This window comes from Hyalella azteca, unplaced genomic scaffold, assembly GCF_000764305.2.
Source record: "Hyalella azteca isolate HAZT.00-mixed unplaced genomic scaffold, Hazt_2.0.2 contig12241, whole genome shotgun sequence".
NCBI classification, from domain to species: domain Eukaryota; kingdom Metazoa; phylum Arthropoda; class Malacostraca; order Amphipoda; family Hyalellidae; genus Hyalella; species Hyalella azteca.
The window spans coordinates 17,984-29,099 of NW_025942204.1; the positions used below are offsets into that span (position 1 = coordinate 17,984).

Consider the following 11,116-nt stretch of genomic DNA (forward strand, 5'->3'; position numbering starts at 1 on the left):
CCGTAAAGAAGCGTTGATCGGTTCAAAATGACATAAGAACAGGTTCTTTTGAATAGCTAACCTATGGATTGGCATTTGGCACCATGATCATCATTTCCAGTGATCCAGTCTCTCCTGCTCATATGCATCACACTCCATCATCAGATGTTCCACAGTTTCCCTCTCACCTCTGTCACACATAAAACAAATATCTTCTCTTCTATCATTCCCCCTGTAAGGCTGTATGTCCGTGCATTCACACTCAACGCATTTGCTCTCACACAGAACATTAAGTCTCCACGTCTACATCCATCATACTTCATACCTTGGCATCTCTTTGATCTTGTACAATCTCAGTCTGCCCTTTCTTTCAATTCCTTGCGCACATACTCTTAGACCAAACAATTTCACTCTCTTCATCTGGCACAACAATTTTCTGTCAACTCTATCATATGCCTTTTCTATGTCTATGAACGCCAAGTAGGCCTACACTCTCTTCAAACGTAAACAAACCCGTCATTCCTATAATGGACTGGATGAAGTGCTACTGTGCACGGTTTTATCGCATTTTGGTGATTGGTTAATGCCCGTGACGTCACTGAGATCAGTGACGTCACACGCGAACAACGAACTACATCCTCAAAAATGGGCTTCTGATGGGTCAACCTTATACTAGTTCAACCATGTTCCTACCTGTCTCTGAGAAACGGATTTTTAAAATATTCCGGATTTGGAATGCGGATTATAGACGGCCATGTATAGAGTCCACCAACAACAACAATAAACCTTGCCTTGCAACGTACTCCGTCAACTTTGCAGAACACACGAATCTTTCGCCTTCTACTAAGTAACTTGGAAGTGGTTTCTAAATAATAAGAAAATTTATGATTAAAAAAATGACTAATGCAGGAACATTTTCATTCAGTGATGTTGATGTTGAAACATCTTCTCAACAGTCTGATGAAATTCTTTCTTTGCGATGGAATAATCATTTAATTGCGTTCCAAAGCCTGCTTGCAAATGTTAGAAATCAGGTGAGACTTCTCTAATAGACTTGACTAGCCTCTATAATAATTAATTGGTAAATATCATCACCATCTTTTAAGAACATTGAGCATAATCTTTTTTATCTGCATCTTCTATTGAAATTGACAAAAATATGAAGATAATGATGTATCCTATCAATTTCAAATAATTTCTCGATATGTACAGCATTAAAATGTTGGCCTAAAGTTAGAGCTGAATAGTTATTGAATGTAGAAATTTTCAAAATGTTATGCTGATACTCAAAACAAAATTACTTACCTACCACTTGGCAGTTTTGGATTTGGAACTATCTATGGTGCATGAAGTCGTGGTATTGGAAATGCATCTTGCACGAGTTGCATCATGCATGGTAATTGTTTCTTTATTATAATCATAATGATGGTATTGGTAAGCTTTGTGCTCTGAATGCTTCAATATTTTCTGTCAAAGTCTTTTATTTCCAATTAAAAAGACTAATAGCAAGAGATTTTGTATAGTTATACTGTTCTTCATGACACATTTTTTATTAATTAATTTACATTCTACTGCATTTGAAGACAACAAATTATTGCATATATTATATATACATATATATAGCTATAATTTATTATCTAAGCAATTTTTATTTTCCTGCAGAGTTACTTCAGTGATGTATCCGTGGCATGCTCGGGCAAGTTGTATGCTGTGCACAAACTGGTGCTCTCATCATGCAGTGACTATTTTTCTTCAATTCTTCATGCAACTAACTGCCCTCAACCAGTTATTGTTCTCAAGGACATAACTAACTATGACTTTGAGGCTCTACTAAGCTACATGTACTTGGGTGAGGTCAACATAAGGCAAGATAAGCTCCCATCTTTCTTGCAAGCCTCTGAGTCACTTGGAATAAAAGGCTTGGTGACTTCAGAAAACAGTGCTTTGGCAGAGTGTGTTCTTGAAGACCCTTCCTGTAATGTTCTCTCACCGAATGTTATCAAATCACAAGTTAAAGATTTTCCTGCACAGAACAATCCTGATCCAACAAGTTCTCAACACAGCCAGGCTTATAATGAACCTGTTTCTTGCTCTATTTTAAAACCATCAAGTAATAACAAAGAAGATACACAATCTGTGAAAAGAAAACTACCTATAAGTGAATCCACTGCATTGCTACCTGCTGTGGAATCTTCTACTGAAATCATATATGATCATGACCAAAATATTGAGTTGAATGTTAAGTTGAAGAAGAAAAAATTAAATCACTCAGAAAATGGCAATAAGGATTCTGATATGGCATCTGATGATTGCTCACTCAATACTGACATTGGTGAGCTGTATGAAGAAGCAAGTTTTGAAACTATGGTGAGACACTTTATTCTTCCACTAGTATGAAACTATCTGTTGTTACTCAATAAAACCCTTCTTACATCAATATGCAACATGTATGACCTGCTCGACTAAAAAAAATTGCAATAGGGATTTGATCACAAGAAGTTTGAACATGTGCTCTCATTTCAGCCTCAAGTTTGTGTGAACATCAAAGAGGAGCCTGAAGCTACATTGTCTGAGCGTCAGAACCTTTTGACAACAAAAAACCAAAAGTCAGCATCTGATGATCAATGTGAGGTAAAAATTAAATTCCAACAATATCCGTGTCCCATGTGATGCTCTTCATATATATCAAGTTGATTTAATACAATATCTCGGTACTTTAGAAAATCCAGGACTAAACTTACAACTATATACTTGTAGAGAAAATCATAATAGTTCAATATTTTTTGTGAATAATATTCTACCACTTTGTGCACTACGATCACTTGCCATTGCAGGTGCTGGGACTGAGTGACACTGAGGACGACTGCACGTCTTCTTCTCGACAGGAGTCTGCCATGGGGTTGGCAGAGATCATCAGTGAGGCGCTCATCGACAGAGAAGATGCAGTGCATTATCTGGTGAGATAATTTGACATGTGGCTGAATAATCTCACTGGTTGCACAAAGTTTCTGAGCAACTTATGATAAAAGAATTAGATAGTCCCAAAATCATTTGTATATTACGTTGAAATTGTCCTCAATTTAACTATGTACTCTATTTTTGAGCTCCGTATGTGGACCAGACGGCTTCCACCCTAGATTGCTCAAAGAATTAGCAATCGTCCAGCTGGCCGGCACTTTGACATTTTTCTTTCATAAACCTTGACCGAAAGGACTTTGCCGGTCGATTGGATAGAAGCTCAAGTGACACCATTGTTAAAAAAAGTTGAACCGGTAACTATCGTCGCCCTGTCAGTCTGACAAGTGTTGTTTGTCAGGTAATGGAATCTGTTGTAAGGGATAGGATAATTGACTACTTAACTATTAAAAATGCCCTATCAGACTGTCAACATTGCTTTATCTCGGGTAGATCAGATCCTGCTCCACTAACCTCTTGTCTACGTTGAACGATTGGACTCGCCTGCTGGACGAAAGGGAGCCAGTAGATGCAGTGTACCTCGATTTTGCCAAAGCATTGACAGTGTTCCGCATGAACGGCTGTTGTGTGAAGACTTGAAGTGAAGTCTTTGTGAATAGAGGGAAATGTACTTCAATAGATCAGAGATTTTCTAGTAGGTAGACGACAACGTGTCAGTATTAACGAAACCGTATCAGACTGGGTAACAGTGCGCAGTGGTGTGCCAAATGGTAGCGTTATTGGGCCTGTTTAGTTCGTTGCTTTCATAAATGATCTGCCAGAAGTAGTGTCCAGCGTGTGCTCCATGTATGCCGATGACGCAAAAGTTTATAATACAGTGAAGGAAGCGTCAAATAAAGTACAATTGATGATCTTGATAGTTTAACTGGGCTGATACCGTGATACGTGGAAGCAGCGTTTCAATATTGACAAGTGTAAATTATTTCACCTCGAAAAATAACAATAAACAGCAAGAACAGTATGAGAAGACATGGTTGAAATGAGAGAGTAATGATTGAAAAGTCTAGCGCGGAAAAAGGTTTGGGAGTTTATGTGGACAAGGAGCTGAAATTTTCTAGGCATTTATTTTATCAGACGCTCTTACAAGTTCCTAGATGCAAAAAACGATGAAGTTGTTTGTTGCTGTCGTGTGCCCGAACCTTGAGTTCGGAAACGCCGTGTAGTCACCAAAACTTGAAAAATAATATAATGTATAAGAGAGTGTTCAAAGTCGTGCATCAAGGATAATTCCAGATTTGAAAGGCAAGTTTTACGAAGAATGATTTAAGATTATGAAGCTTCCAAGCCTCAGTTATCGTCTTATCGACGTCTGCATGGTGACCTCATTGAAGTAAGAAGTATACTCATGGTTTATACAAGGTCCCAGAAGGTCCTTGAAAAATAAGGTCCTCCCAGAAGGTCCCACGGCTATAACTAAAAAAATATTCAATGCAACTCATCCACACGACAACACCTTTTCTCGCTTCGAGTCACAAACATGTGGAACAGCCTTCTTGATTAAACCGTTTACGCTCCGAGTATGAACGCCTTCATGAACTGACTATATTAAGCTGTGGAGAAATATGTATATGTTCAAGCTTGAAATACCTAGCACGATATCGAAACTGCTGGAAGTCGATTAGCTATTTCCAGCTATCGTCGGTTTTGAAAGTACAAGAATCGGCGACTGGCCACATCAGGCTTATTCTTCAGCGCCAACATCATTATGATATGCTATAATCATATCCCTGCAGTCGTTCTAAAAATTAGCCCGATCTTGCATCACCTCTTGGATAACTTAATGTTTGAGCTCAATATGGCCGAGTTATTTAATAAATGCAATGTCAATGCTGGAGGCATCTCAACTTATTTTAGCGTGGTTTTAATGTACTTAAGATCACCAGAATTAAACCAGTTAGTTTTGGTTTTGAAACCACAAACAAGTAGTGAAAATTCTGTTCATAATCGACAAGTTGGCCGTGTGGTTAAGAAACTGTGACAGGCCAGCATGGCATAATCAAAGCTGGATGGCCAGCATGGCATAATCAAAGCTATTCATATGTTGACAGAGTGCATTGGGTTGCGATGACCTGCAGCCTGACGACAAAGATAAACCTCCTCTACCTGAACCTGAAACTTGTCTCCTACAGCTCGAGCCGTCTACTGGGCGTCCTGTGCTCCAGGTTTGATTAATTTTTAGGTTACCTATCTTCCTATACTAAAGCTATTTTTAGCGTATCGTATATGCGTGTGAGCAATTTATACACCACTTCCTAACTTACTCACATTTTTTGAAGATCGAGAAAGAGTAGAAACAGAAATTGCTGTTTGCCTTGATTGAATATAAGTACATGCCCAATAATTATAAGTTACATGTAGCCACAATAAAGCTAATCTAGATGAGCGGTAGTTCGATATTGTCCATTATTTTTAAGAAGTCTGTGTGTAGTTTCATTCAGTCTCACACATTTGTTTTAAAGTTAATCATGAACAAGATTCATAGGAGTGTTATATCTCAATCAACAATTCCATATCAATATAATAAACAATTTCATGTCAATATAACCAAGATTGTCATGTGACTGCAGATGACGTCAGAAAGCAACAGCAGGCCCTTACTTGCTGACCTCAAAACCATCCGACCTAAGACGAGCGTTGCACTGAAGACTTGCACCCCATACATCCCGGTCGTGAGTAAGCCCATATTCGACAGTGTACCCCTAGGCGACCTCATCTCCCTGAGCAACGCCGCGCCAAGCCGGCCCAGCAGCAGCAATGTTCCCGTCCTAGCCACCAGCAGGAGCGTCACCACGGGCCCCGCATACTCCACTCAGTATGCTCTAGCTTGCCAATATTGTGGCAAAGAATTCGCCTTCGGCAGTGATCTCCGGCGGCATGCGAGAACACACACCGGTGAGAAACCCTTCAGTTGCCCACACTGCAACTTCAGGTCATCTCAGCGATACAATCTTGAGAGGCACAAGAAAACTCACGAACCCAAATCAACCGACGTACCAAAAGCCGAGAAACACGCGTTGCCTTCCACGTAAAATTCCGATTTCGGTTGCAATGCAAAGAAAACAAATCTAAGATATGCTTTTTGGCGTAAAAAATCCATCAGCAGAAAAAATTCATTGCGTAAAATAATGTGCTGTTATGAGTTGAATCGAGCTGTGAATTCTCTATTCTAATAAGTCCTCCGTCGCTTTATTTGGAATTTAAGCCCATGTATGAGCAGCAATTGGTCACTGCTGCGCTATTGACTAGGCTATACTTACTGTGACGTTTAATTCCTCACTTCCACGCTCTATGCATCGTAACGACTTACGTAAATAGCGTAACTGACAAGTTTTTCTTTATCTTAACCCTCTACCACTGTATGTCTGGGAACATAGCTTTCAACTTGAATTTACGTAACCTATTCATTATTCATTAAAGGTTACGATTGTTCCGGTGGTAGTATTAAGTGAAACAACCAGAGGACGTTTACGCGCAACAGAGAACATTTCAAAGTTGTCGTAGGTGGCGGCAACCATCAGTGCAAGTCATTTTGCGCTCACTAGAACGCATCCCTTTTGGGAAGTGGGCTAGTGACAGTAATGCTTCGGTTACTCGAGGCGGTAGAGGGTTGAATCACATTTTCGTCTAAAATATGTGATCAAGAATCGTAGAGTTTTTTCATGGGCAGCTTTGAATAGGATGTATGTTGCATTATTTTGGTCATTCAAGAATTCGTATAGCCCTCATGCCGTGATATACCAACTAAACTTTATGAAAAGTCTCGTTAAAATAATCCCGCATGCTGAAAGTCAAGCAGGGCCGACACAGCTTGCCATTATTGTTTGAACTTGACTCGATCTCTTTTCAAGCCCTGAACACTAATCGATCTTTCCAAGAACTGATGTGACGAATATTGCACACTTTCATATCTACCCTGGAAACAAATTTGATGCCAAGCCATAAAGCGACAGGATATTTTCTCCTCTTTCTTATCAACAGAGAACGCTTGTAACTTGGTTCCTATCCAACTAAAAAAAAAACAGTTCCTACGGTTGAGCTAACAGCTAGGACAAAATTAACTTCACCAAAGAATGATTACCGATTGGTTGATGGTAGTTTTAACACAAAATCAGTTCTACGGCAACGGGATGAAATAAAGATGATGAGCCAGACACAATTTATTGCACCTGACAAGTCCCCACTCTCGAACTTAACGGTAGGACTTCTGGAACCTGGCACGAGCGCCGGGGCCTCCGAACTTCTTGGGCTCCTTCCTCCTGGGATCTGCCACCAGCAGGGATCTGTCGTAGTTCACGAGGATGCTCTTGATCTCGGTTTTAGAGGCCTCATCGACGTCTGTGAAATATTAGTTCATTCAAATAACTTGCATAACAAGAATTAACGACAGTTCGGGAGTTTCCAACCCAAGTTTGAGTTAGTTTTTTTAAAGGAAGAAAAAATTGCCTATCTCAAAACGTAATTTGTTGAATCTGAAGCGAGCAAATTACCACAAAGTGTGTTCAGCAGCATAGAAATTTAACCAAATATGAATATAAAGGTTATATGAATTTAAACTTACATTTTTGGTAATAGGCCACAAGTGCCTTGGCAATGGCTTGTCTGATGGCATAAATTTGCGATGTCTGACCACCTCCCTTGACGCGAACCTTCATGTCCACGCCAGAGAAACGGTTCTGCAGATAAACATCAATTAATAGCTCAGCAATTTCGAAGGACTGTAATGGTGTAGCTCTACTCAGTCACATTATATATGAGTAAATGGTGAAGATTTTCCTGATCACCAGGTACGCTTCTCATTCCAAAGATAGACATCGGAGCTGGATTATTATGTTCCACAGCTCAGTAGCGCATTTATAAGCGAATATAGAACAGCTTATGAACCGGTAAAATAGGAAATCACCTATAATCACATGGAGACAAACTTGCGTGAAGCGATTCAACAGTTTCTCTAGCTCAGTGTTAACAGTACAGAACATAATTTAATAACAAAGACTGACCTTTCCGAGCAGAAGAATTGGCTCCTGCAGCTTGAACTGCAAAGTCTTGGGCTGGATGTGTTCCAGAGGGCGGCCATTGACCTTGATGAGACCATGACCTCGCTTGCAGTGGGCTACTGCAGTGGCTGTTTTCTGGAAAACGATTGTTCAATTATCAACAAAAATAATTGCAAAGCAAATAATGAGATTAGGACAGAACCTCGGAAATTCAATTTAGTATATGAGAGTTTTCGCCAAAAGCACTGCTTTAGGCATTACTTTTTACACGTTTTTTCAAGAGTAACATAAGAACCCGAAAAATAAAGGGGGAAACTATTGATTACATCCCATATTTGAGGGCTGGAGCAACATTTTTGCCAAATCAAAACTCAGTAGCTAATCTTCAAAATGATGACATTTTTCCAGTATAGGAGAAATGTTACATGATGAGCTAGACGATAAACTCACAAATCCATCTAGTTAACATTTTCAGCTCCCATCTAACACATATATTTGATTTGATTCATTTGAAACTGGCAAAAATTTGAACATAGCTTTCCAATAAGACAAGTTTGATGAAAAAAAAGCCTGCCATAAAAAATTCAAATTGACTGAAATCTAGCATTCCTAGCAGCATTCAAATAGTTCATCAAATTCATTGATTGTTGAACCACATTTACATGGTTTCCAATTGTGTACACAAAAAAAAAGAAGATTAAGTAAAACTTCCAGTAAAATCAAAAAGGTACACGAGACACAAAATCAGAAGTCAAACTGGTTCATCACCAAATAAACCTAGAGAACAACAAGGTCATGTATACATTTATGTCAGAACTCAAAGATTTAACAAATCCACAAATATCCTTATTAAGGGAAGCATGTTGGTCAAAAATTGAAAACTTGGGCTTTTCCAGTTCTTATACTCATTTTAAAAGTCCAAGAATTGTGCATTCAAAGAGCCAAAAGCCATGTTTATGTGTTCATTTGCTCAAACACAAGAGCCATTGAAGCACAAGTAAAGCCTATACCTTCAATGATCACCAATTTGTTTTTTGGTGCTGTTAAAAACTTGAAATCTCTGATTTTCAAGCTACAGCATTGAGAGATATGCCATTCAATTTGCAAGAAAAATCCCCTTTTTAGCGCATTTTCTCATTTATGGAAAAATGCACTATTGTGCTCGCAATGTCCGTCTGTCTGTCTGCCCATCCGTGATCTCAAGCTTTCGTCGACGAGAAAATGTGCTTTCTGTCACTCACTGCAGTGAGTACTGAGTTATATTTTTTTCCATTTTCTGTGAATTGCACCTTCTCCTTCATTTTTCAATATACATCAACAAACAAGTCATTGGCTATTTTATTTATGTGTGGTAGTCAGAGGTGGACAGTAGCAAGCTACCTGTAGCGGCCTCAGTAGTGGTAGCAGCGCTACATTTAAGCAATTGTAGCAGTAGTGCCCGCTACATATTCAAGTAGCGATACGAGGTTTTGACGCTACAGCGCTACCGCTACATTTATAGATAAAGCCTTTAGATGTTACTTAATAGTATTAAATATTATTTAAAAACCAGCATGATACATACATAATATAAATTACAGAATAAAACTGTATGAAAGATTTCGGTGTAATGTTGTCAACCTCAGCCTTTTACTAGTGTAAACGTGTTAGTTGTTACTTGTTGTTACCAGTTACCACTTACAGGTATTTTTTTCATGTTTCAGTTTGCTTTCAGTTTTTTTATGTTTCACCTTCCCTACATGGATGTCTACTTTATTCTACCAATCTCAAAAATAATCCACATATACCATCAAATGGGGTAAAAAGGGACGGACGGGGTAAATAGGGATGCACGTCCCACATTTCGTAGAAATGTTATAGCAGCTAAACTAATAAAAATATTGCAAAACTAAAAATAGTGGCGTAAACTTCAACATTTATACTATCTATCATGTATAAAGCTAGTCAAGAAATATAACATTTACTATCTCTAACAGCCATTTCCGAGCGACAGGGTAAAAAGGGACAACCCCACGGGGTAATTAGGGACACCCTTAAAAATGAATTTACAGTAGAACCTAAGTTAGCAAAGGCTCCATTTAACAAAAAAATTGATTAACAACAAAGAATTTTGATTACATTTACCTTGCTTGGCAAAAAAATTCACTCATCAAAAAATTAGTGCATCATCGGTCATCACAAAATTCTACATAGAATGCTATATATAGAATTGTGCACCGGGCATCATAGAATGAAAAGTAATTGACCTAAACTATGATTTATATCTTCAAAACCTATGATGGTTGTCAATAAAACATTTTCTGTTTCAGGTATGTTTTTCACAATCTTTTTTGTTATAGTGAAATCAGTAGACTTGATTAAAATTGTGCAAAATTACAAACCATCCTGTAAGCTCACAGATACAGAAGAAATGCTACATGGCTGCTGATATGAAGCTTGCAGTGGACAAGGTTCTTGTTAATGCTAAATGGCATGTCCATGGATACAGTAATATCACATTAATAATACGGTAATTAATGAATATGGTAATATCATATCAATAAAGGAAAAACAAGTAAAAATCTCAGAAAATGTCATTTATTTTACATCTACATCATCTACAATGAAAGAGGAGGACTTCAGAGTACTGTTAGTAATAGATGAGTACACTCTGCATGCTTCAAATGTTTGAAATTGAGTTTTATTTCAAGTGTCCCTTTTTACCCCATTTCAAGATTAATTCAGGAGCCTTTTATATTGCATCTAGGCTCCAGACTTGGCGATTTTTTGATATTTTTTTAAAGAAATCAAAAAAATCAAAAATCAATGATTTTTTTCATTTTTTCATGATTTTTTTATTTATTTGATTTTTTTTTATTTTTTCAGCTTTTTTGTCTTTAAGAGGTGTTATTTTTTATGTTGCAATTACCCTACTAACAATAACAGTATACGGATCATAATGGATGGCTAAAAAGGGCACTTATTGCCTTCAATAGTGGCCAACAGGCCAAGGTGGTGTTTACCACTTAGGGATTTTTGGGTAAACAATTATTGATAAGTCTATTCATTAGCTTTGTAAAGTTTGTATGGAGCAAGGTAATGAGCTAAATATTGACCATTTAACTGGCTTCAATATACAAAAACACTTCAGGAATGCAGATCTCCTAAACATTGAAGAGTCACATAAC

General features: G+C 38.0%; 2 protein-coding genes across 2 annotated transcripts in view; one reads left to right on the forward strand and one right to left on the reverse strand.

The window, feature by feature from the left end:
• The first annotated feature begins 682 nt into the window (after nt 1-682).
• LOC108682679 (protein tramtrack, alpha isoform) lies at nt 683-6,282 on the forward strand. The gene is made up of 6 exons (XM_018171893.2): nt 683-1,013; nt 1,642-2,346; nt 2,503-2,610; nt 2,814-2,936; nt 5,004-5,117; nt 5,523-6,282. Exons 1-6 carry the CDS (start codon nt 864-866, stop codon nt 5,982-5,984), a joined length of 1,662 nt encoding a protein of 553 aa, XP_018027382.1. The 5' UTR covers nt 683-863; the 3' UTR covers nt 5,985-6,282.
• Nucleotides 6,283-7,099: 817 nt separating this feature from the next.
• The window catches only part of LOC108682680 (40S ribosomal protein S16), an 8,268-nt gene continuing 4,251 nt past the window's right edge, over nt 7,100-11,116 (reverse strand). Inside the window, exons 2-4 of the mRNA XM_018171894.2 lie at nt 7,953-8,084; nt 7,514-7,628; nt 7,100-7,290 (exon numbers count right to left, since the gene is read on the reverse strand). Of these exons, the coding sequence (XP_018027383.1) occupies nt 7,145-7,290; nt 7,514-7,628; nt 7,953-8,084 (393 nt within the window). The 3' untranslated portion in view covers nt 7,100-7,144. The remainder of the gene's footprint in view (nt 7,291-7,513; nt 7,629-7,952; nt 8,085-11,116) is intronic.